Source organism: Prionailurus viverrinus, chromosome B4 (assembly GCF_022837055.1).
Source record: "Prionailurus viverrinus isolate Anna chromosome B4, UM_Priviv_1.0, whole genome shotgun sequence".
In the NCBI taxonomy this organism is placed as follows: Eukaryota; Metazoa; Chordata; class Mammalia; order Carnivora; family Felidae; genus Prionailurus; species Prionailurus viverrinus.
The window spans coordinates 16,982,273-17,008,626 of NC_062567.1; the positions used below are offsets into that span (position 1 = coordinate 16,982,273).

Consider the following 26,354-nt stretch of genomic DNA (forward strand, 5'->3'; position numbering starts at 1 on the left):
TTTCATTTGTCACTGGGGCCACTGTGGTGTGTAAACGGGCTGCGGATCTGGTGGCACTTCCACTGCGTGAACTTTGGGTAGAGTCCAGGATGTGAATTTAATGGGTGGAGAAGCTGCGGCAGCACTGTGAAGTTAGCGCGGCCAACTGCAGGAAGCCATGCTTCACTGCACCCTTCATGGAAGCTGGCATACTTGCCCTACCCCTTGTTACCCACGGGCCAGCTCTTGAGGAAAAGGCCCGCAGGTAGGTTCTCAAAGCAGAGAGGTGCCCCGGGGAAGTCAGTCCCCTCTGGCTACTCCGATTAAAAAAAAAAACACAAAAAACAAACCCTCCCTCCGGGTCTTCGGCATCCTCCTCCCCTCCCTCCCTCTGAGGCCCCTTCCAGACGTGCACGCTCAGCCCGCGCGACCGGCGCGGCGCTGCAGACGGCGGCCCCAACGTCCCCGCCCCCGCGTGCGCGCCCCCGCGTCCTCTCGTTGGCTCGTTCCGGCCTCAGCGCGCCGCCGGCTCCACTCACCACCCCCTCCTTCCCCCCTCCCCTCCCCAAGCACACCTCGGCGGCTGCGAGCCGCGCGGGGGAGGGGAAGGGGCCGGGAGGTAGGCCGGGGCTGCGGGCCGGACGCGGCGGCGCGCACGCAGGCCTTGCCTCTCCCGGGCCTTCTCCCTCACGCCGGCCGCAGGGCGGGCGCGCACGCCGAGTGACGCTCGGAGGAGGAAGCGCAGCCCCCTTCCCCTCCCTGGCTGCCCCTGCCCCAGCGGGAGCCCCCCCAGTGCGCCTGTGCGGAGGCCTACTTGATTATGTGTGCCCTCTCCGGGCTCCAGCGTTAGCGGCCGGGTGGAGGTGGGGAGGGAAGAAGACGAGGAGGAGGAGGAGGAGGCGGAGGAGGCGGTGGAGGGGAGGTGGGGGGAGTCAGCAAGGACATGGCTCCTGACTCCTGTGCGGAACGTGAGTGACTGAGCGGCAAAGCCCGAGTGAGCGAGCGGCCGAGCGGCGGGCGGGGGCCGGGGACGTAGGGAAGGGAGCGGGGACGCGGGTGGCTGTGCGGTGGGGGGGGGGGGAAGCGCTAATTGGCTTGCATGTGTTTTTTAATGGTCCCCCCAACTCCCTCTTAGATGGTCTCTAGCGACCGGCCCGTGTCACTGGAGGACGAGGTCTCCCATAGTATGAAGGAGATGATTGGAGGCTGTTGCGTTTGCTCAGACGAGAGAGGCTGGGCCGAGAACCCGCTGGTTTATTGCGACGGGCACGGCTGCAGCGTCGCGGTGCATCAAGGTAAACACCCAACCGCCCGCCGGGCCGAACCCGGCCTGCTCCCAACCGTCACCGCTTCCCCCACCTTGGCAGCAACTGCCAGTTCTCCTACCGCCCCTCCCCCCGCCCCGCCCCGCCCCCGCCCCCGCCTCGTTCCGCGGCCCGGGATTGACTCCGAGGGTCCGCAGCGGGGCGGAGGGGGTGTGGGCTGTGCATGTGGGAGAAAGTGCGTGTGGCCTGGGCTGTCATGTGATTCTGCGCTCACTCTCTCAAGTGTCATTTGGCCGCCGCCTGCGCCCGGAGCCGTGGGGCTGGAGACTTTCCGAGGCGGTGGTTGGAGGCGAGGGGGTGGGGTGGGGTGGGGTGGGGTGGGGGGGTGCGGGGCCGCGGCCTGCGCCCCGGGGGCGGCGGCAGGACCGAGTGTGCGCCCTTCGGTGGTGTCGCGGTGGCCGTGGGTTTGGGTTTGGGAACGTGGAGGCCCCTCCCCCTTCACTGGCTGCTCCTGTCTGCCGCAGTGTGTCTGGAGACTTCCTGTGGCATGGAGTCGGGCTCGGGAATGCCACTCGCTGCGCCTGGGCGGGTCGCGGAGGCAGAGGGGTGGCCTTGGCGCTTTAGATTAGGGAGGGACGGCGCCACTGCTGCACCCCCAAGCTTTTTGGCGGAGACCCTGCTGCTGCGGACTGGGAGCTTCCTGCGTAGAAGACGGTGGCCTTCCGCCTTCGCCGTCGTGTGCTGCAGGAGTGGCTTGGCTGAGCTGCCCTAGGCTGGTGGATAAGGCTGTTCAGTGGCCGTATCTGGCCACTTCCTCAGCTAAAGTGACTGGAGAGAAGAGGAGGTGGTGGTGCGCCCAGTGACTTGGGGAGCATCTTAGCTTATTTCTGGGTGTTTCCATTCGGTGAGTTTTTTTGGATATTACAAAAAAGGCGAGGGCACTTAGGGAGTTTTCTGGCCATTGAAGTTTGACTTTTCGGGAAAAGTCTTGTGGTAAGGAAACCTAGATAATTTTTGGGTGTCTGTTACACATATTGTCCCTGTTACCAATCCGCCCCGCTTCCCATTTCTGTATTTGGCCGAGTGGTGTTGATATTTAGTAGTATATGGAAAGGACACTACCAAATGAGACAGTGTGAAACATAAGAGGTTGAAGTGCATTCTTCGTAGAATGAAATCTCAGAATGGGGAAGGGAGACTTAGGAGATAGTGAATTAATTACTGGGGTGCAGTCAGTTTTAACGAAAACCTAATTGCACATCTTCCGTTTAAACTTTGTTTTTTGTTTTTTTGAGAGAGAGGGAGTGAGCAAGTAAGGGGCAGAGAGAGGGAGGAAGAGAGAAGTTCAAGCAGGCTCCACACCATCAGGACAGAGACTGATTTGGGTTTGAACCCAGGAACCACGGGGTCATGACCTGGGTGGAAACCAAGAGTTGGGCCTTTAACCACCCTGTCGAACCCTTGACCCACCCAGGCGCCCTGCACACCTTCCTTTTTTAAGGAGTGAAAACAATATGTGTTGAAACCTATATGCTGTTTTTAAAGTTTTAGAAATGATGTATAGCATTTCCATCACAGTGTTCGTTCGCATTTGTGGACATATTTCTTATGAATTGGATCCTCAATTATCAAGTTTTAATAAGTAATGTCATCTCCCAATACGGAAGACATTCATTTAAGCATAAATTTTCTTGTCTGGAAGTAGTACTTCTGAATTAAAATGTAAGTTTTTGGATATTCATGCAGGGTTTCTTGACCGAATGTTTTTACACTGATATATTTATGAATTTTAAAAGGAATTTCAAGTTTAGCTTTTGGGAACTTTAAAAATTTGTGTTGATTTTGTATTCTTTGAGTGTTTTCCAATATTTAAGATATTTTCAAGCTTCCTGTGAGCAAGTTCATGCGAGAATGTCAGTTGGATATTAGTGTTCTAGGTTTTTGGGAAAATTTCAATTCCTAGTTAAATACCAATAAAAATTTTTTTTTAAAATAGAGTGTGATTTACATATACTCAGATCACTTGTTGGAACATTCACATCATATATTTAGAAATAAATATGCACTTTAAAAAAAAAAGATTTTTAAGCTTTATTTTTGAGAGAGAGAGAGAGAGAGAGAGAGAGAGAGAAACAGTGTGAGCGGGGAAGAAACACAGAGACACAGAATCCAAAACACGCTCCAGGCTCTAGGCTCTGAGCTGTCAGCACAGAGCCCGAAGTGGGGCCCAAACCCACAAACCACGAGATCATGACCTGAGCCGAAGTTGGACGCTTAACGACTGAGCCACCCAGGTGCCCCAATAAATACACACTTTTTAAAGTAATGGCTTTGAGATTTGATTTACATACCAAATAATTTACCCACTTAAAACGTACAATTCACTGGTTTTAGTACATTTAGGGTTTTGCATTTATTGCCACAGACTCCGTTTTAGAACATTTTCATCAACCTAACAAGAAAACCGTGGACTGTTAGCAGTTACTGTCCTTTTTTTCCCAACACCTCCCCAACTCCCCTAGACAACCACTAGTGTACTTTCTGTTGATTTGCCTTTTCCATTTTATACAAATGGAATCATTTCACGCTTAACATTACATTTCGTTTTCTTTTCTGCAATACTTGTTGCTCATTTTGACAGGTGATTTAGAAGTATTTTCATTAGCCTTACCTAAAATGCTTTCTATTTAAACTGTAGGATACAGGAATGAATTAATGAGTTTCTTAGTAATTCTTTGTAAAGAATCTATGTGTTAATTTTTACTTGATATTTTTTCTATCATAAAAGAATAAACAATTTTTTTAGATTTATTTATTTTGAGAGAGAGGGAGAGAGAGTGTGAGAGAGTGAGCAGGGAAGGGGCAGAGAGAGAATCCCAAGCAGGCCCCCCAGTGTCAGTGTGGAACTGGAGAGGGTGTGTGTGTGTGTATGGGAGGGGAGGTGGGGTGGGGGTGGTCCCAGCTTGAAATCAGGAGTTGGATGCTTAAACAGCTGAGCCACCCAGCTCCCCAGATAAGTACCCTTTGTAATGCTTATACTTATTTAAGTAAAATAACAAAAGGCTGGTCCTTTAACATTTTTATTAAAATGTCATACAGGTTTTATTAGGTGGTGGTAATATATATGTGGTAAATAAAAATATAAAATGTTTTAATTCTTTACAAAGAAGGTGTTTTATGTGAATAGTCTGAGAGGTAATTATTTTAAGAGGGCTTTGAAAGGGTATTTAATTTTCTGTAATTCTTTAAATTTTAATATATTTTAAAATATTTTATTTCCCAATAGCTTGCTATGGCATTGTTCAAGTACCCACTGGACCATGGTTTTGCAGGAAATGTGAATCTCAGGAGAGAGCAGCCAGAGTGGTAAGAACTGTTTTATCAAAAACATTAAAATACTTCAGTGAGTAGCTTAGGATGCTACACATTTATGTTTCAGTTTGAAAGGTTTTCAGTCTTGTTCAAATTTGAATTTGGGCCAGATATCAACTTAACTGTTTTAAACCAAATTTACAAACTCTGAAAAAACAAATTGAGCCACATAACTATATGTTGAACAGACAAAACAAAGTTGTAGCTGGGCTTTAGCCCTTTTTACTGGTTTGAAGGGTTAAATTAGTTAATCATTAGTGAGAATATGATGGCAGTAGAACATAAGGAAGTTAAGCTGATAATTCTGCTAGGGTCTGTTTAATGAATAAAAAAAACACACTAGAGTTTAACCACTCATATTTTTACTGCATTGCACATGTATATTTTAACTTTGAATGTTCAATATTTTCAGACATTTAGTCTCTTTGGCAAAGCAACATAAGAATCTTCCTTTTTCACATGGCTGGCTACCTTCTTTCTGAACACTTTTGTAAACTTCTTGTAATCATAAGGGAGATATGTTTATTCTTTGTGGCCCAAGGCATTTTTTACAATTGAGCTTCTGGAAATGTTAGGGAGAAATAAACTTAATTTTCATCAATCATATAAAAGTATTACTGTTTGCTATGCGATAGTTCCTTTTTGGTGTTGACTAGAGAATTTGACAGAAGGTAGAAAACAAACATTTCGGCTTTTCTACCTACATGAGTAGCATGGAAACTTTATTTTTGCCTAGGCAATTCTTGATTAGAAGTCATAGCTGAGTAGCCTATTTAGGACTGTGAAACTCAGAGCATTATTCTGTTCATATGTTTTGTTTGTGTGTGAGAATACACTATAGCAGAATTATAGCTTATTCTAGCATTACAATGGTTGGAATTAGCAAGTAGGGGATGGAATCAGTCATATAAATTTTAGGATTTGATGTATGCATAGGTCTCCTTTTTGGTTTTTGTTCCTCTTTGTAGCATTTTATAGTTTTGGGGTTGATGGGTTACCAAGCAAAGGAAGTTATGTTTTAACTCATTAGTAAACATTGATAGTAGATGAGGCTATTCCAGAGGGTTTCACAGTAGATTCAAGGCCAGAGGAAGATTAGAAAATAGGAAGGCAGATATTGAGAGAGGATAAAGAGCTCTGTCAATGGGGAGTAGTAGAATGCCAAAATTATTTGCCTTAAATGCCACTTGTTGCCTGTTTTTATTCCTTTATTCTCTGAGGGCATGGTTAAGATATCAAGGTGAATTGAGGTAGTTACCTTACAAGGCATATTGAAGAACACATTTTATTTTAGTGTTATTCGGTAGGATGTGGGGGCCATTCGAGGTTCTAAAGAAGAGGCACAACTTCCTTTAATTTCCTGTAGTGTACAGTTATAAAAGATAAGGTCCTTTGTAAAAACAAAAACTCATTCTAAGCTTAAATAGGCAAAGATAGGTCATCTTATTGTTTATTTTAAGGTTTTATCTTTAACTTATCTGTACACCCAACATGGGGCTTGAATCCACAACTGGGGATCAAGAGTCACATGCTCTAGTGACTGAGCCACAAGGGCATTTTAATGTTTATTTTTGAGAGCTAGAAAGAGAGACAGAGTACAAGCAGGGGAGGGGCAGAGGGAAACACAGAATCCGAAGTAGGCTCCAGGCTCTGAGCTCAGCACAGAGCCCAAGGCGGGGCTCGATCCCACGAACCTCCAGATCAGACCCTTAAGCGACTGAGCCACCCAGGTGCCCCATCCACAAGGACATTTTAATGTGAGGATAGAGGAGCCAAGAAGCCTAACATGGAAATGTATCCGTTACTTAGGGAATTAAATTAGTCTTTTTTTTTTTTTTTAAAGTAAATCCTTCCCTTTCAGTAATTACATTATTACTTTGCTTATTTATTTATTTTTAAAATTATCTCTACCCCCACGGTGGGGCTCAAACTCAGGACCTCAAGATCAAGAGTCATATATGCTTTGAGGCAGGCAGGCACCCCAAGAATTGAATTAGTCTTTATTTTATTTTATTTTATTTTAATTTTTATTTATGTATTTAAAAAATTTTTTTTCAACATTTTATTTATTTTTGACAGAGACAGAGACAGAGTGCGAGTGGGGGAGGGGCAGAGAGAGAGGGAGTCACAGAATCCGAAGCAGGCTTCAGGCTCCAAGGTGTCAGCACAGAGCCCGATGCAGGGCTCGAACTCACAAACCATGAGGTCATGACCTGAGCCGAAGTCGGACGCTCAACCCACTGAGCTACCCAGGCGCCCTGTTTTTATTTTTTTAATGTTTATTTTTGGGAGAGAGAGAGAGAGAGAGAGAGCATGCACACGCTCTCACGTCAGTGTGGGAGGGGCAGAGAGAGACAGGGAGACAGGGAGTCTGGATCAGGCTCTGCACTGCCAGCGCAAAGTCTGACATGGGGCTCAAACAAACTGTGAGATCATGACCTGAGCTGAAGTTGGATGCTCAACCAACCAAGCCACCCAGACGCCCGTATTTATTTATTTATTTATTTTTATTTATGAAAAAAAAAAAATTTTTTTTTAATGTTTGTTTTTGAGAGAGAGAGAGAGAGAGAGAGAGAGAGAGAGACAGCGTGCGAGTGGGGGAGGGGCAGAGAGAGGGGGCAGTGGGAAACAGAATCTGAAGCAGGCTCTAGGCTCTGAGTGCTCAGCACAGAGCCTGATGTGGGGCTTGAACTGACAAACTGCAAGATAATGACCCCGGCTGAAGTCAGATACTTTATCGACTGAGCCACCCGGGTGGCCCTTATTTATTTATTTTAATGTTTATTTATTTTGAGAGAGAGCGTGAGTGTGTGGCACGCAAGTAGGAAAGGGACAGAGAGAGAGGAGAGAGAGTATTCCAAGGGACAGAGAGAGAGAGAGAGAGGAGAGAGTATGCTGACAGCTTGGATCCCCACAGACTCTCTCACAGACTGCGAGATCATGACCTGAGCTGAAATCAAGAGTTGGATGCTTAACCGACTGAACCACCCAGGTGCCCCAGAATTGAATTAGTCTTAATCTTATTTTTGCTTTTCTTTGTCTGCTTTATTCTTTTCCTTTCTGCAGGTTTCTCTGCTACTAGCTGTTTACTATCTGTCAGGAACTATGTTAAATGTTCTACAATTATCTGGTTTAATCATCTTATCAAACCTTTGAGGTACTTTGTTCACATTTTATGGGTAAAGATATGTTTTTTAAAAAATTTTTTAATGTTTGTTTATTTCTGAGACAGAGAGGGACAGAGCATGAGTGGGGGAGGGGCAGAGAGCGAGGGAACACAGAATCAGAAGCAGGCTCCAGGCTCTGAGCTGTCAGCACAGAGTCCCGACACGGGCCTCGAACTCACAGACTGAGTGAGATCATGACCTGAGCCGAAGTCGGATGCTTAACGGACTGAGCCACCCAGGTGCCCCAAGACATCGTGATTTTAAGAGAAATGCATATCTATTTGGAGGCTGGGCTGTGATTAAGCTCTCAACCATCATGTTCTGTATTGCCTCCTGTGGTGAAAAGTGGCCATACTTCAGCTCCTAATATTTTCTGTTTCCTGTCTCAAGAGACTAAATGTCCATCTGAATCTCCTGTTCCTTTGGGGAGGAAAGAAACTGGGTTGGCTTGGATGAGGTGCCTGACTCTGGACCAGTTAGCCATGGCTAGGCAGTAAGGTTGCTTAAGACACAAGATGTCTGTGGGTTTGAGATAGCTCATTTCTCAGAGAAGAGGGAATTATGAGCTGGTAGTACCTTGGCAGATATTATAGAGTAAAAACCAGAGTAATAAAGTTGTAATTTCACACGAGAAGTTTGGTAGTGGATGGAATGGATTTGAAATGGGAAGTTAGAAACTGAAACACAGGATGATATTACACTAAATATGTGAGACTGGAAGGGGAGGGAGTGGAAAGGAGGAGAGGGAGTGAAAAGGAAGGGAGGGAACATTTTAAAAGATGAAATGACACATGGATATTGGGTAAAGGAAAGGGAGTAATCAAAGACAATTCTGAGTACCAAAGTTAATCACTCTGGAATGGTGGTACCGTAAATAGTCATAGAGTAATGGCAAAAGGAGAGCAAACTTGAAGAGTAAAGTTCTGTTTTGGGCATGTTCGTTTTGATGCTGCTGGGAGTTTTCATTGGAAATTTAGGATTAATGTAATGGAGTTAAGTTGGAGTTGTAGCTGCCTAGAAGGAAGACTGGGAACCAATGACATTTTTTTGTTAGGGAAAAGAAAAATGAAGATGGCTATGGTGAATATCCATCCACACTTGTGGAGAGTAAGAGAACAAGTTACCACAAACGGATCATGAACGTTCAGGAAAGGAGAACCTGCAGTAGAACCTTGCTGTAAGGACCTGAAGGACTGAGAAAAGTTTCTAAGACCACAGTCGTAGTTCCCTGGTTTGGGCAGACCTCTCATTATAGGGTACTGAAGAGAGTAGAGATTGTAGGATTAGACTGAATGTTGAGAAAGTAAGGGAAGAGGAAAGTAAAAGAGTGAGGGAAGGTTTGGATGGTTTTTAAGGGAAACTCTTTGTAGGTAGGCATTCATTGTTCAGAAAAAGCACTTGAATTGCTTATTTATCTCAAGTGAACATGTATTTTTGCTGAAGATTTTTGATTAGACTTAACACTGTTTACTAACTTCTTGGTGGTTAGAGATTAAGACACTTATTGATGACTGTTTTGTATTTAATGGGTATTTATTTTTAATTACCACAGGCTGAAGAGACTTACTAGAAATTTTATCTACTTATATAATTTTAATGAGATAAAGAGGATATATTAGGTTTTAAATATTCTACTTTGAAAACATAGAGTGGATTGTGCAAGAGAGTAAAATGGCCAAAAGCCCATTAGGATTTTACATTATTTAGGTATTGCTATTCTAGCTCTAAATGAAAAGACAATTTCTACCGGAGGTGAGATGTAACTTTTTCCTACTCTTCTGCCTCTTTATATTGTATTTATTCCTGGCTTCTCAACATTGTTGGGGAAGAACTACTAGATGGAATGTAAACCCAGAATTTGGGGATTGACCTAGAGTTGCACATTTTTCAGTTTTTGTTTAATGAAGATATATAATGCAAAAGTCCCTATATATCTATAAAACCATCTAAACTATATGCTTAACTGTAGTGTATATTTCTATTTAATTTTATTAAGTAAAATTACATTAGTATATATTTAGTTATCACAAGTTGTTATGAATATAGAACATAAATATTCTTCACTCACAATGAACTAATGCTGATTCTTCATATTTGCCTCAACTCTTACCTTCTGAAAAAGAATAATAAAAAAAAATTAACTTGAAATACTTTTGTACTGTCCCCAGTCTGAGTCATCCGTTAACCTTTTAGCGTGTCTTGGGACCAACCTGTCCGTCTGTCTGTTTCTCTCTCTCTTCCTCTCCAGTTTCATTGGGATATAATTGACATATAACATTGTATTAAGGTATACAATGTAATGATTTGATATGTTTATATGTTGTAAAATGATTACCACAGTGAACTTAGTTAACATTCATCACCTAACATAATTACAATTTTCTTTTTCTTTTTCTTTTTTAAGTTTGTTTATTTATTTATTTTGTGAGAGAGAGAGAGAGACACAGAGAGAGAATCCCAAGCAGGCTCCGTGCTATCAGCACAGAGCCTGATGTGGGGCTTGATCTCACAAACTGTGAGATCATGACCTGAGCCAAAATTGAGAGTTGGTCGCTTAACCAGCTGAGCCACCCAGGCGCCCCTCTTTTTTTTTGTTTAATTATTTTTTAAGTAGGCTTCATGTCCTACTTGCAGCCCAACGTAAGGCTTGAATTCACCATCCTGAGATCATGACCTGAGCTGAGATCAAGAATTGGGTGCTTAACTGACTAAGCCACCAGGTGCCCTGTTTCTTTTCTTTTGACGAGAACCTTTAAGACTTATTCTTGGGACGCCTGCTGGCTCAGTTGGTAGCGCATAGGACTCTTGATCTTAGGGTTATGAGTTCAAGCCCCATGTTTGGGTGTAAAGCTTCCTTAAAAACAAAAAACAAAACAACTTGAAAAAAATTTACTCTTAGTAACTTTCGTTCCAATTTTAGTATATGTGCTGCCGAAGCGAGCACCTCTTAGTAACTTTCGTATACACAATACAGTCTTGTTAACTATAGTCACCATGCTGTATGTTATGTTTCCAGACCTTATAACTGGAAGTTTCTGCCTTTTGACTGCACCTCACCCCTTTTCCCTACCCTCCATCCATTGTCTCTGGCAACCACCACTCTGTTCTCTGTTTCTATGAGAGTGGTTCTTTTAGATTCCATATGTAAGTTGAGAGCATATAGTACAGACGGTTCCTGACTTGGGATTTTTTGACCTTACGTGGTTGTGAAAGCAGTATATATTCAGTAGAAGCTGTATTTCAAGTTTTGTTTTGATCTTTTCCCAGAACAGTGATACACGGTACGATACGCTCGTGATGCTGCTGGGCAGCACCTGTGAGCCTCATCTCCCAATCAGCTGCCAACTTGATTAGGAGGGCAAATAACCAGTATACTTAACAGCCACTCTGTTGTTCATTTTCAGTACAGTATTCAATACATAACACTTTATTATAAAATAGTTCTGTGTTAGATGATTTTGCCCAACCGTAGGCTAATGTGAGTGTTCTGAATACATTTACGGTAGGCTAGGCTAAGCTGTGATGTTTGTAGGTTTAGGTGTATTAAATGCATTTTTAGCTTATATCATATTTTCAACTTGTGATAGGTTTATTGGGACATAACACTGTTGTATATTGGGGAAGATTTGTATTTGTCTTTCTCTAATTTGTTTCACTTAGCATAATGCCCTTAAGGTTGATCTGTGTTGTTGCTAACAGCATGATTTCCTTCGTTTTTATGGCTGAATAATATTCCATTGTATGCATACACTGCCATCTGTTTTAATACTTATACTACATGTCTATATTCATAAATACCATCTAGTATTATTTTATAGGAATGGTATCATTGTATATGTGTTCTGTAAATTGTGATATAGCTGCATTAATACATACTGATCTAATTCATTCTTTTTATCTGCTTTTTAGTGTTTTGTTATAGAGCCACAGTGTATTTAATTTCCTTATTTTTATGTTTATATTTTATTTAGTTTTTAAAAGTTTGTTTTCGGAAAGAAAGAGCTCATGAGTGGGGGAGGGGCAGAGAGAGGGAGAGAGAGAATCCCAAGCAGGCTCTGCACTGCCAGCACAGAGCCTGATGTGGGGCTTGAACCCATGAATTGTGAGATCATGACCTGAGCTGAAATCAAGAGTTGAATACTTTACTGACTGAGCCACCCAGGTGCGTCCCAAATTGTGTTTTTTTTAAATAGGGGTTTATAATTTAGATATAACATTACTGATGTTTTTGTGTAACCCAGTTTTTTGTTTGCCTTGCTGCTTTATAGTCATTTACTTTTCTTGAAAAAAAAATTTTTTTTTATGTTTATTTTTGAGAGAGAGATAGACATACAGAGTACGAGTGGGGGGAGTGTCAGAGAGAGGGAGACACAGAATCTGAGGCAGGCTCTGGGCTCTGAGCTGTTAGCTCTGAGCTGTCAGCACAGAGCCCAACGCGGGGCTTGAACCCATGAACCATAAGATCATGACCTGAGCTGAAGTTGGATGCTTAACTGACTGAACCACCCTGGCAGACCCCTCTTTTTAAAATACAGTTCTAGGGTTCAGTGCCTAGTAAGCAGTAAGCAAACTATATTCATCTCTGTCTAAAAATGTTATTATTTTGCTGTCTTATATGCTAGTTTGAATTTTAGAGTAATAATTGTTTTCCTGTAAGTAAAGAATTTATTCTAGTTTGTCTTCTGGTATCTAATTGTGCTAATAGAAAATCTGTTGACAGTATGCTTATCCTGCTTCAGAGCTGATCAGCTTTTGTTCTGTGGACTCAGTTTTTCTTACATGTTGGCAGATTTTCTGCTCTCTCTTCATATGTCACCTTCCCATTTAGTTTTCTTCTGGAACTGTTAATTAAGGTATATGCTTGAGATTCTTGTTCTTTTTTGCTTGTCTTTTAATTTCTTTTTCATCATATTTTCTATCTTATCTCTCTATTGTGGATAATCTCTTTAGCTCTGTCTTGAAATTTATGCATATTGTTAACCCTATGAGTGAATTTCTTGTCTGAGTAAAGTATATGTAGACTTTCTATTTGTTTTTATGTTTCCATTTGCTTCTTTTTTTATAATATTTTGCTATTATTGCCTTATGGATTATATTCCCTTATTACTTGAACATTTGAAATATACTTATTTTAGGGGCCCCTGGCTGGGTTGGTCGATGGAGCACATGACTCGTGATCTCAGGGTCACGAGTTCAAGTCCTACATTGGGCAAAGAGCTTACTTAAAAAAAAAAAATACTTATTTTAAAACCTCTTAGAGATTTTAGATTTCTCTAAATTAGAATTAGAATTGTTTGTTAACTCTGGTGGTAGATGTCTTCATTGTAATTTTTGGCTGTGAGCTAATCCTCAGGAGTTGTCTTCTTTGGGATTCCTGTTCCTCTAGGAACACAGTGAAGATGTTACTATGGAAAGTGTTTGCATTTGCTCTGTCTCTGAAGAACCCTGTGTGACCTTACCAAAGACCAGATTCTAATGGCTTCTATAGATTAGGAATTTACCGATTTACAGATTCTTTCACTTAAAAGGAGTTCAGAAGGCCTTTTAAAGCTTTTATGACAGCTCTTGTGACATCATTTGGGATCAGGCTTTTTTTGTCCTCCTACTATACCAACCTTAGCACATGGTTTTTGTTTTCAGGGTTGTCCCACAGTCAGAGAGAGGATGGCAGCTGAAACAGTCATTGTGACTGTGGAAAGAAGTTCTAGGCAGAAGGGGGGTGCAAAATGAAAATTGATTTTCCTCCCAGCTGACTGATTCTCTTAAGTTTTCTTGAAGCCCCAGGCAACAGATTATGCTTAATTTTACTGGCTTTGAATTGTTATAATTCAAAATATGGGTCAATTGGAGAAGTAAATACAATTGGAGTTTTGTTACTAGGGAAGATCTGGAGAATGGCTTTGGGGTTGGTAACAGCAGACTGTTAGAGTTTGCCTACTGGATGGAGTTCATTGCTCCAGACTGATTTTTGTTTCTTGATTTGGATTGCAGTACTAACTATCTATCTATCTATCTATCTATCTATCTATTTATTTATAAATAATTTATTTATTTTGAGAGAGATCATGAGCAGGGGAGGGTCGGAGAGATAGGAAAAGAGAGAATTCCAAGCAGGCTCCACCCTCAGCCCAGAGCCCAGCACAGGGCTTGAACCCATGAACCATGAGATCATGTCCTGACTTGAAACCAAGAGTTGGACGCTTAACTGAGCCACCCAGGCACCCTTGGTTTTTTTTTTTTTTTAATGTTTATATATATTTTTGAGAGAGCATGCATGCGGAGGTGGGTGGGGGAGGGGCAGAGAGAGGGAGATAATCCCAAGCAGGCTCCCTGCTGTCAGTGCGGAGTGAGAGGTGGGGCTCAGTCTCCCTAACCAAACTGTGACCTAAGCTGAAATCGTGAGTCTGCCCCCCAGGTGTCCCAGGACCCTTTAGATAATGGATTTTGGGCCCCACTCTCCCTCAACATAGGTTTGAGTTTCCAGTTTTTCTAGTGACTCCTCACGTCCAGAACAGACATCTTCAGTGCAGCATCTCTAGTCTTACTGGTCTAGGCCATGTTTTTCTAGGATAGATTCCCCTCCGGTTGTGGGATAGGCACTTAACAACTCCTGTCCTCATGTAGGGAACCCAGTTAGAACTTTTTTTTTTTTTTTTTTTTAACATGTCTAGGGTCTATGCTGGTGTCGTAGTCCACCCCAGTCTCTAGGGTGTATGTATTATATATTAGATCTGATATTTTCATTAAGTGCCTCAGCTTCAACTGATGTTTATTCTTTTAACTTTTCTTTTTTATTTCTGCCACTTGGAGATTTACCATGATATATACATAATTAAAAATTGTTTTCAAATTTATCTTTGATTTCTTTTTTTTTTCAATTTACCTTTGATTCCCGAGTGCAAGAAGGCAGTTAAAATTTCATATATAACTTTCTCCCTTTTATTTCTGTACAAGCAGTTTAGCTTGTATACTTTAAATAGAGTGCCTTCTGAATTGGGGTGCCTGGGTGGGTGGCTCAGTCGGTTGAGCATCTGACTTTGGCTCAGGTCATGGAGCCTGCTTCAGATTCTGTGTCTCTCTCTGCCCCTCCCCAACTCGTGCCCGGTCTTTCTCTCTCTCAAAAATAAACAAACATTGGGGCACCTGGGTGGCTCAGTCGGTTAAGTATCTGACTTCGGCTCAGTCATGATCTCACAGTTCGTGGGTTCAAGCTCTGTGTCGGGCTCTGTACCGACAGCTCAGAGCCTGGAGCCTGCTTTGGTTTCTGTGTCTCCCTCTCTCTGCCCCTCCCATACTTGCACTCTGTCTCTCTCAAAAATAAATAAACATTAAAAAAAAAATGCCTTCAGAGTTAAATATTTGCTAACATTCTTTTCTTATTGCTGATTCATATCTAATATTTGCCTTTAAATTTCTCATAGTTCATTAAGTTCTTACAGCTTTGAAAGAGGTGCTTTTAGAAAGTTAACAGATTTAGTGCTTACCACCATAGATAAAATGTAGTAAGTGGCCAATTTCTCTGGTCTCTCTTGAATTCTTCTTTTACTGTGAGAAGAGCGTAACCTAATGGCTGATATGAAGTAGGTGCTTAATACTTGTTTGTATTAACAAGTGTAACTCTCACCTGTGTAACTAGTGAGAGAAAGGAAATTGATACCTTGCCCAGCATATGGCACCTATTTATTCCCTTTTTTTTGGATTTAATTTTTATGTTTACCAGAGCGATAAATGCACATAGTCTAAGTCTGGTATTACCAAAAACTTTTCTCACTCAAACAAAACAGTACCTGCTGCTTTACCCTTGAACCCTCATCTCATTACCAGAAGCAACTTCTTTTGGCCGTTCCTTCTGGTACTTGTATGTTTCTGAAAGGAATGTGTAAGCAGCTATTGTTTATTTTATTTACAGAATTTTAAATGTTTATTTATTTTGAGAGAGAGGAAGAGAGATTTAGAGCGCGAGCAGGGGAGGGGCAGAGAGAAGGAGAGAGGACCCCAAGCCCACTCTGCACTGTCAGCTCGGAATCTGACTTGGGGGCTCCAACTCATGAGCCATGAGATGATGACCTGAGGTGAAATCAAGAGTTGGACGCTTAACCAGCTGAGCCATCCAGGTGCCCCACAGCTATTGCTTTTTAAAGTTTATTTTTGTTGAGTAAGCTCTGCACCCCAGCTGCACCCAACTCCTGAGATCAAGAGTTGCATGCTCTACTGACTGAGCCAGCCAGGCACCCCCATAAGCAGCTGTTCTTGACATATCAATTTTAGTAGTTGCCTTTCAGTATATCACAGATTTTTGTTAAATCAGTGGTGTTGAACAGTAATATTTACATTATTAGGACTACTTAAATATTTTGTTCATTTTTGAGCCAAAAGTATACTGATTTTTTTTTATTAATTTCATTTCCTTGGGATTAATAATCATCTTGTATTTTAAGTTTCCTTGTATTCTTTATTTAAGGCTAAATTTTTTCCCTCTGTTGCTTCTTCATATGATCTTCCAAATGGTTAATGAATCAGGTAGTGTATTAGTAAAATTTTCCATGAATTCAATTTTCCTTTTCCTTTTTCTCTCTCTCCTCTCCCTCTTTTCCTCCTCCTCTCCATCCTCTTCTTCTCTTCTTCCTCCCCCTTCCCCTCTTCCTCCCTCTTCTTTCTCTTTCCCTCCCCCTTCTTTTCTTCTCCCCTTCTTTTCTTTCTCCTTCTGCCTCCTCTTCTCCCTCCTCTTTCACTTTTCACTTTCCTTTCCTTTTTAAATCAGTAGACCTTCTTCTGGGTACCATCTCCCTGCTGTCATCTGGGCTGGTTTCTCTTTAGGCCTGGATCTTCCCTTCACTATAATCTTGGGAGTTTCTTTGTTTCTTGCTTATTTTGGATTCTGTTTTGTAACACCTCACTTCCCCATTTCTTCATCTCTAATGGTTTATTTTCTTGTTTCGGCGGGCATCTCTAGCAACTTCATAGAAAATGGTGTGTGAGGAATAATTTTTTAAAGGTTTTTCAGGTTTGATAAAATTGTTGGCTTTGTCATCTTGATTGATAGTTTGGCTGAATATAGAATTCTTGGTTGGAAATCATTTTCCTTTAGAATTTTGGCAATTTGCTTTTTAGCTTTCAGTGTTTCTGTTAAGAAATGTTGTAAAGTCCTGATTTCTAATATTTTGTATGTGATTGTTCTCTCTGGATTTAGTATTTTTTTATCCAGGTTATTTCTGATATTTTTCATGGTAGTGTGTTTCCCTTCACTCATTGTATTAGGCATACAATGGCCCTTTTGATTTGGCAAATCATGTTAGGGAACTTAAGTTCGGTCAATAGTAGAACTTTTAAAAATTATTTCTTTGATGATTTCATCAGTTCTGTTGTCATTTTTTTTTCAGTATTTTTCTTTATTTTCTTTTTTCTTATTATTTTTAATCAAAAAAAATTTTTAAATTTACATCCAAGTTAGTTAGCATATAGTGCAATAATGATTTCAGGAGTAGATTCCAGTGATTCATTCCCTATGTATAACACCCAGTGCTCATCTCAACAAATGTCTTCCTTAGTGCCCCTTACCCATTTAGCCATCCCCCTACCCACAACCCCTCCAGCAACCCTTAGTTCTCTATATTTAAGAGTCTCTTATTTTTGTCCCCCTTCCTGTTTTTATATTATTTTTGCTTTCCTTCTCATCTGTTTTGTATCTTAAATTCCACATATGAGTGAAGTCATATGATATTTTTCTCTAATTTCGCTTAGCATAATACCCTCTAGTTCCATCCATGTTGTTGCAAATGGCAAGATTTCATTCTTTTTGATTGCGAAGTAATACTCCATTGTATTTATATACCACATCTTCTTTATCCATTCATCTGTTGTTGGACATTTGGGCTCTTTCCATACTTTGGCTATTGTCGATAGTGCTGCTATAAACATTGGGGTGCATATGCCCCTTGGAAACAGCATACCTGTATCCCTTGGATAAATACCTAGTAGTGTAATTGGTAGGTGGTTCTATTTTTAACTTTTTTTTTTTCAAATGTTTGTTTATTTTTAAGAGCAAGACAAAGCGATAGCAGTGCGGGGGGTGGGCAGTGGGGAAGGCTCAGAGCAAGAGGAAGGCACAGAATCCGAAGTAGGCTCCAGGCTCTGAGCTGTCAGCAAAGAGCCTGACGAGGGGCTTGAACTAAAAATCCTGAAATCATGACCTGAGCCGCAGTTGGACGTCCAACCGAGCCACCCAGGCACCCCCGCCCTTTTTTTAAAACTTTTTGTGGAACCTCCATACTGTTTTCCAGAGTGGCTGCACCAGTTTGCATTCCTACCAAGCAGTGCAAAAGAGATCCTTTTTCTCTGCATCCTTGCCAACATCTGTGGTTGTCTGAGTTGTTAATTTTAGCCGTTCTGACTGGTGTGAGGTGGTATGTCATTGTGGTTTTCATTTGTATTTCCCTGATAATGAGTGATGTTGAGTATTTTTAACTGTTTTTTTTAATCTAGAGAGCATGCGTGTGTGTGCAGGGGTGGTAGGAGGGGCAGAGGGAGAGAGAATTTTAAGCAGGCCCCATGCCCAGTGCAGAGCTGGATGCTGGACTTGATCTCATGACACTGAGATCATGACCTGAACTGAAATCGAGTTGGACACCTAGCTGCCTGAGCCACCCAGGCATCCCTGTATGTTTCTTTATTTGGATGTTGGCCTTTTTTTTTTTTTAAACATATTGTCAAATTTGTTTCCATACAACACCCAGTGCTCATCCCAACAAGTGCCCTTCTCAAATCCCATCACTCACTTTCCCCTCTCCCTAGCCCCCATCAACCCTCAGTTTGTTCTCTGTAAGATGTTGGCCTTTTTGAACTAATTTTCCAATTTTTAATATTTTGTGTTTGTTTTTTTTTTTTTGGTTCTACTTTTTTTTTTTTTTTAATGTTTATTTTTCAGAGAGAGAGAGAGAGAGCATGAGCAGGGGAGGGTAGAGAGAAAGGGAGACACAGAATATGAAGGAAATTCCAGGCTCTGAGCTGTCAGCACAGAGCCTGATGTGGGGCTTGAACCCATGAACTTTGAGATCATGATCTGAGCCGAAGTCGGACGCTTAACCGACTGAACCACCCAGGCGCCCCTTTGGTTATACTTTTTGAGGCAATTCCTTACTTTGTCTTCTGACCCTTCACTTAAATTTTTAAAGTCTATTATACTTTTCTCTTGTGTTCTTTTTTTTATTTTTTATCTTCTGTTTTTATTTCTTGGATGTCTTTATTTCTTTGTTTTTTAGTTGTAGTTGACATACAAGGTTACATTAGTTTCAGGTGTGCAGCATAGTGATTCCACGACTCTCTGTGTTATGCTGTGCTCGCCACAAGTGTAGCTGCCATCTGTCACCCTATGGTGCTGTGACACAATCACTGAATATATTCCTTCTGCTGTGCCTTTGTATCCCTGTGACTTATTCCATAACTGGAAGCCTGTATCTCCTACTTCCTCTTCACTCATTTTGCCCATTCCCTCAGGGTCTGTTTTTGCTTATTTTCTTTGTTCCTTCATTTGTTTTGTTTAGATTCCGCATTTAAACAAAATCATATGGTATTTGTCTTTTTCTGACTTATTTTAGTTAGCCTAATATCCTCTAGGGCCATCCTTGTTGTTGCAAATGGCAAGGTCTCATTCTTTTTTCATGGCTCATTCTTTTTCCACGGACACTTGAGTCGCTTCTGTTATCTTGGCTGTTGTAATACTGCAGTAAACATAAAGGTGCGTATATGTTTTTGGATTAGTGTTTTCATTTTCTTTGGGTAAATTCTCAGTAGTGGAATTACTACGTCATATGGTAATCTATTTTTAATTTTTGAGGAACCTCCATTCTGCTTTCCAGTGTGGCTGCACCAGTTCATACTGCCACCAACAGTGCGCAAGGGTTCCCATTACCCCGTGCATATCCTTGCCAACACTTGTTATTTCTTGTGGTTTTGATACTAGCCATTTTGACTGGTGTAAAGTGATTTCTTATTGTGATTTTAATTTACATTTCCTTGATGATGAGTGATGTTGAACATCTTTTACTGTGTTTGTCGTTCAATCTGTATGTCTTGTTTAGAAGAATGTCTGTTTCAGGTCTTTTGCCCATTTTTAAAAAATATTTAATTTTTAAGTAATGTCTACACCCAACGTGGGGCTCAAACTCTTGGGATCAAGAGACACACGCTCCACCAGATGAGCCAGCCAGGTGCCTCAACCTCTGTCCATTTTTAAATTGGATTTTTTGGTGTTAAGTTCTTTTTTTTTCATTTAGCATATTTTTTAATTTTTTATTTTTTTAAGTAGGTTCCACACCCAACATGGACCTTGAACTAATGACCCTGAGATTAAGAGTCACATGCTCTTGTCGATTAAGCCAGTCAGGCCACCCCCATTCTTTATAGATTTTGCCTATTAATCCCTTATCAAATACATCATTTGCAAATATTTTTTCCCATTCAGTGAGTTGCCTTTTCTTTTCATTTTGTTGAGGGTTTCCTTTGCTGTACAAAAGGGTTTATTTTGATGTAGTCCCAATAATTTATTTTTGTTTTTTTTTTTCACCCTGCCTAAGGAGACCTACCTAGAAAAATGTTTCTATGGTTGATGTCAAAGATATTACTGTCTATGTTTTCTTTTAGGAGTTTTCTGGTTTCAGGTCTCAAATTTTGATCTAATCCATTTTGAGTTTATTTTTGTTTGTGACTAAAAAGGGGTCCGGTTTTGTTCTTTTGCATGTAGCCGTCCAGTTTTCCCAGCACCGTTTGTTGAAGAGACTGTCTTTCCTCCATTGTATATTCTTGCCTTCTTTGTTGGAGATTACTTGACCATATAAGCGTCGGGTTATTTTTGAGCTCTCTCTTCTGTTCCACTTATCTGTGTGTCTGTTTTTGTGCCATTGCATACTGTTTTGATTATTATAGCATTGTAATGTATCTTGAACTCTGGGATTGTGTTATATCCAGCTTTGGTCTTCTCTCTCAAGATTGCTTTGGCTATTTAGTCTTTTGTGGTTTTCCATACAAATTTTAGTTTTATTCTAGTTCTGTGAAAAATGTTGGTATTTTGATAGGGATTATAGCCTGCTTTGGGTAGTATGGATATTTTAACAATATTGCCTCTTCCATTCCATGAGTGTGGAATATCTCTTGAATGTTGTATTTCCCTTCATTGTGAAGGTATTAACCAGAAGGTTTTTTTGTTTTGTTTTGTGTCAGTTTTCTGAAGTTTTCTTTTGCTCCTGGGACTCTCTTCCTCAGAAATTCTTTGTATTGTTGTTTTGGCCTGTCCTGTTAGAGACTTTGCTTAAAAATCTGGTGACTCTTGGGAGTGCTTAGGTGGATCAGTTAGTTAAGCAGCTGACTCTTGAGTTAGGCTGAGGTTATGATCTCAAGGTTGTGAGATTGAGCCGGGTGTTGGGCTCCACGCCTAGCCTGGATCTTGCCTAAGATCTCCATCTTCCACTTTGTCTACCCCTCCCCCACTCGTGTGTGCGCACTCTCTCTCTCAGAAAAAATTAATAAAAAAATAAAAGAATTCCTACACTTGATCTTAGCCAAAAGGCTGAGAAGTGATAAAAAAATAAATAAAAGAATTCCTTTAAAAAAGTGTGGTGACTCTTAGGCACCTATTTGAGATTGGAAGCTCTGTGTGCGTGGGCAGGGATTGTTGCTGATTGCCTTCATTTTAGGTGATCTAACTGGATTCTTTTATTAGGAGACCACCAGCTGGTTAGTTTATTGAGAGGGAAGTCTTTCATCTGGTTGGGATTGACAGACCTGGTTACCAGTATTCTTTGAGACAGATGTTTGCTGGAATTTCCTATTTGCAATTAGATTTTCAGTTAATTCTTCTTTTTCAGTATGGTACCCCTTTCCTCAGCTGTGCTTGGTATCCTCAAATCCAGATTTCCTCATTTACCCTTTCTGCAGTTTCTGAGGATGGGGGTAGTTGAGAAGTAGATTAGAGGGGAGTTTGGTTGTTTTTCAGTATATCCCGTCTGTCCTTTTTAGCTTCACCTGAACGCATTCTTTTTGGATACATACACCAGCAGTGTGCATGTGTGACTCCTACCCCCTAGTGCCTGGTACCTAAAGTTTCTCCAGTTTCTGGTGCTATGTAGTCTAACATACATTGCTTTTGGGCTTATCTTATTGCAGCAACCTTTTCTGATTTGTTAAGTCATTTACTCCTTGTCTCCTTTCTAGTTTCCAAAATTTTATAGCTGTTGTCTTCTCTTATGTTCTTTTTCTATTTGTGACTTTATGTCCTTTTACCTCACTTACTGGAGTTCTAGGAAGGAGGGTGGAATTAACTACCTGTGCTCATGATGTGGTCTTTTCCCATTTCTTCCAGGGTCTTGTTTTATGTTTTAGTCTGTCCTTTTTACTTGATTTGTTTCCCCTACTCACTTTACAGACATTTTTGAATCTTCCCATGGATTCTACTTTCCCTTTACATTTTTCCCTTTTCATTTCTTGTCTTTTCTCTTTCCCTAGCGAGCTTCCTGGAAGAATAAAGCTGTAGTTGATACTTCTGCTTCACCTGTCTAGTATAGTCTAGCCTCTTAGTTGTACATAATGATTGAGATACAACTTTGTTGTCATTTTAAGCAGCTGTGTATGAAATCTGTATTTGCTGTAAGACTCTCATCATGGACACTTGTCCATTTCGTCTTTTAGTAATCCTTATATAAAAGTTCGTGTACAAGAAATTCTTTTAATAACTTAGCATCAGGAAAAGTGACTCCCTTGAGGATTTGGTATATTTTCTCCTTTTTGATAGCTCTGGTGATACACATTCTGTTTTTCTTTTTGTTCTGGCTATCAGGCAGCCCAGAACCAAATCTGGTCTTTAGTTACATCAGTTATATTAATCTGATTATTAGTATGTTTGTTTCTTCCTTCTCCTCCTGTGGGGTTTAGGACTTCACCTCTTATCTCTGTTTCTCTGCGTGTTGATTTCATTCTCTCATACTACAGACTCTCTACTTCATGAGGCTGGAACCATGACTGCTGGCAGCTCTTGGCTCTCATCTTCCCAGCCCCTTCTACCAGAAGAAGGGGCTCTCTTGAAGAATCCTGGGAAGGACTCTGATTGGCCTGTCTTGGATCATGTACCCACCATCCCTGTGGCTGGAGTGGGGAGGGTACTATGAATGGCAACCCTCACTAGAACTACATAGTTGGAGTCAGGGGTAAGAGCAGTTTCCCTAAATCAGGGGGATGACCTTCATACTGGCTTTCAATGTTCATTTTTCTATTTTTTGTTGTTATAATACAGGTTGTTAATGTGTGCACTGCCTCAGATCCTTTTCTGAAAAAAATTTGAGTGTCAATAAATAAGTGCATAAGATATCACAAACTCCTGTTCATTCACCTTTGATATTATTACATTTGGCTCTAAGTCTGCCATTGTTGATTATGCTGTTAACTTCAACGTTTATTTATTTTTGGGACAGAGAGAGACAGAGCATGAACGGGGGAGGGGCAGAGAGAGAGGGAGACACAGAATCGGAAACAGGCTCCAGGCTCTGAGCCATCAGCCCAGAGCCCGACGCGGGGCTCGAACTCACGGACCGCGAGATCGTGACCTGGCTGAAGTCGGACGCTTAACCGACTGCGCCACCCAGGCGCCCCAATTATGCTGTTAACTTCAAATGGGCAAATCTAACATTTTTTCAGTTTTCATTCTCTTTGATCCACTTGTCAGCATTTAAAACTGTGATCACTCAGTTGCTCTGTGATCACTAGTGTCATTGTAAAAACTGATCACTCCATTGCAACTCTCTCTTCTCATGACTTTTGGGAAGCTGCTTTCTTCTAACCTGTTTAAACATACTGCCTTTTGGTTTCCTGTTTGGCGTTACTTCCTTCCTTCCTTTAAAATTTAAGTTACACGATTGCTTTTCTGGCTTGTTTGTTTGATTATCTTAACTCTGTGAAAAATTATGATGTATGCTTGGGGATCTAAGTATTAATAATATCACCTGAATAATTTTTTTCTAGCCTTCAGATCCATATTTGCAATTACCTTCTGGATATCTATATCTAGGTATCCTAGGCATCTTAAATTTGATTTCTCAGGGTGTCCGGGTGGCCCAGTCGGTCAAGTGGCCGACTTCAGCTCAGGTCATGATCTTGCAATCTGTGGGTTCGACCCCTGCGTTGGGCTCTGTGCTGACGGCTCAGAGCCTGGAGCCTGCTTCCGATTCTGTGTCTCCCTCTCTCTCTGCCCCTCCCCTGCTTGCTCTCTGTCTCTCTCTCAAAAGTAATAAACATTAAAAAATTTTTTTAAATTTGATTTCTTTATCTCTATAGTCATTGGCATAATTTAAGCTTTAATTTTTTTTTTTTTTTTTTTTGGTCTGGAGAATTGCAATAGCTTGAATTAACTTACTTAGTTTTTGGTAAGGTGATATATTTACATCGTTCAAAAATATAAAAAGATAAATAGTGGGGGCACTTGGTTGGGTCAGTCCATGGAACATGCGACTCTTGATCTCTTGAGATCATGACCGGAGCTGAAGTTGGATGCTCAACCAACTGAGCCACCCAGGCGCCCCTCCTGTAGTGTATCTTTTTTTTTTTTTTTTTTTAATTTTTTTTTTTCAACTTTTATTTATTTTTGGGACAGAGAGAGACAGAGCATGAACGGGGGAGGGGCAGAGAGAGAGGGAGACACAGAATCGGAAACAGGCTCCAGGCTCCGAGCCATCAGCCCAGAGCCTGATGTGGGGCTCGAGCCCACGGACCGCGAGATCGTGACCTGGCTGAAGTCGGACGCTTAACCGACTGCGCCACCCAGGCGCCCCATCCTGTAGTGTATCTTAACTATTGGTGGAGGGAAACTTTTTTCCCTTGTCCATAGTATTTTTACTGTAAGTATTGTATTTCTCACTGACCCCTTTTTTAAATAATTTTTAAAAATGCTTATTTTTTGGGGGGGAGAGAGAGAGAGAGAGAGAGCACTCGTACACGTGTGCACGCACAACTTGGGGAGGGACAGAGAGAGAGGGAGACACAGAATCTGAAGCAGGCTCTAGGCTCTGAGCTGTCAGCACAGAACCTGATGCCGGGCTTGAACTCATAGACGCCAAGATCATGACCTGAGCTGAAGTCAGACACTTAACTGATTGAGCCACTCAGGTGCCCATCTGTTGGCACTTTTATGTAGTTTTCAGCCTACAAGTCCTATACACATCTTGTGGATTTATACCTAAGTATTTAATTTTTGGGGAAGCAGTTAGAAGTAGTATTGAATGTTTAATTTTGGTGTCATGGCATGGTAGTAACAATTGATTTTTACCTTAGATTTTGCAACCTTGCTGAATTCTTGTATGAATTACAGGAGTTTTATTACAGAGTCCTTGGGATTTTCTTTGTAGGGTTATTATTATTTCTTCCTTCTCAATTTGTACTCCTTTAGTGAAATTTCTGGCTAGAAATCTCAGCATGGTTTGGATTTAAGATTTAAGACCTTTGGGGAAAGGATTGATTCCATGATGAAAACCACTAAGTAGGCTTTTTTGTAGATGATGAAAACCACTGTAGGGTTTTTGTAGTTGTCTGTATGAAGTTGAGGAAGTTACCTGCTTCCTCAGGAATTGTATTCCTATTTTTCTTATGTATGTGTGTATGTATTTATTAAAAAATTTTTAATCTTTATTTTTGAGAGAGAGAGAGACAGAGCACGAGCAAGGGAGGAACAGAGAGGGAGGGAGACACAGAATCTGAAGCAGGCTCCAGGCTCTGAGCTGTCAGCACAGAGCCTGATGCAGGGTTTGAACTCACTAACCATGAGCTTATGACCTGAGCCCAACCCACTGAGCCACCCAGGCGTCCCATTCTTATGTATTTATTTTAAAAAGTCACAAATGGGTGTTGAATTTTGTTAGGTGCTTTTTCTGGCTTTAATAGATGTACTTTTTTTTTTTTTTAAACCTGTTAATATGGTAGATTACGTTCATTGATTTTGAATATTTAACTTAAGTGGAGTAAGCCCCGCTCGATATGGCACATAACTCTTTTTATGTGTTACAGGATTCTGTTTATATTTTGTTAAGGATTTTTTCATCTCTCTAGTCATGAGAGATAATGGTCTGTAGTGTTCTCTTTTCATGTTCTATATGGTTTTGGTATTGGAGTAATACTAGCTTTGTAGAATGAGTTGGGAAAAATGCTGCTTTTTCTGTTTCCTGGAAGAGATTGTGTAGAATTGGTGTTAATTCTTTAGATGGTTGGTACAGTTGTCCACTGAAACTACCTGGACCTTCATATTTCTTTTTTGGTAGTTTTTAAGGTACAAATTAAAATTTAAAAATAGTTACAGGGCTATGAGTTTCTGGCTGGCTCATTTGGAAGAGCATATGACTCTTGATTTTGGGGTCATGAGTTCAAGCCCCATATTGGATGTAGAGATTACTAAAAAAAAAATAAAAAAAACCCCACAAAAAACCCCAAAAAACTTAAAATAGTTACAGGGTTATTCACATTACCAGTTTCATAATTGGTGAGTCAGAGTAGTTTGTGTTTTTCAAGGAAGGGATCCATCTTATCTAAGCTGTCAGTTATG

The 26,354-nt window shown here is 41.0% G+C and overlaps 1 protein-coding gene and 1 pseudogene across 12 annotated transcripts in view; one reads left to right on the forward strand and one right to left on the reverse strand.

Moving 5' to 3' along the window:
- Nucleotides 1-574: 574 nt before the first annotated feature.
- MLLT10 (MLLT10 histone lysine methyltransferase DOT1L cofactor) overlaps nt 575-26,354 on the forward strand; it is a 237,646-nt gene continuing 211,866 nt past the window's right edge. For 8 of the 12 annotated variants that reach the window (XM_047868453.1, XM_047868458.1, XM_047868457.1 and 5 more), the window contains exons 1-3: nt 880-973; nt 1,115-1,274; nt 4,531-4,610. In XM_047868453.1, coding sequence (XP_047724409.1) covers nt 1,115-1,274; nt 4,531-4,610 — 240 coding nt within the window. In that variant the 5' untranslated portion in view covers nt 880-973. Of the gene's footprint in view, nt 843-879; nt 974-1,114; nt 1,275-1,659; nt 2,149-4,530; nt 4,611-22,812; nt 22,978-26,354 lie in introns of those variants that run through there. The other 4 variants (XM_047868456.1, XM_047868455.1, XM_047868462.1 and 1 more) reach the window with 4 other exon arrangements.
- On the reverse strand, nt 21,267-21,356 carry LOC125171346 (uncharacterized; annotated as a pseudogene).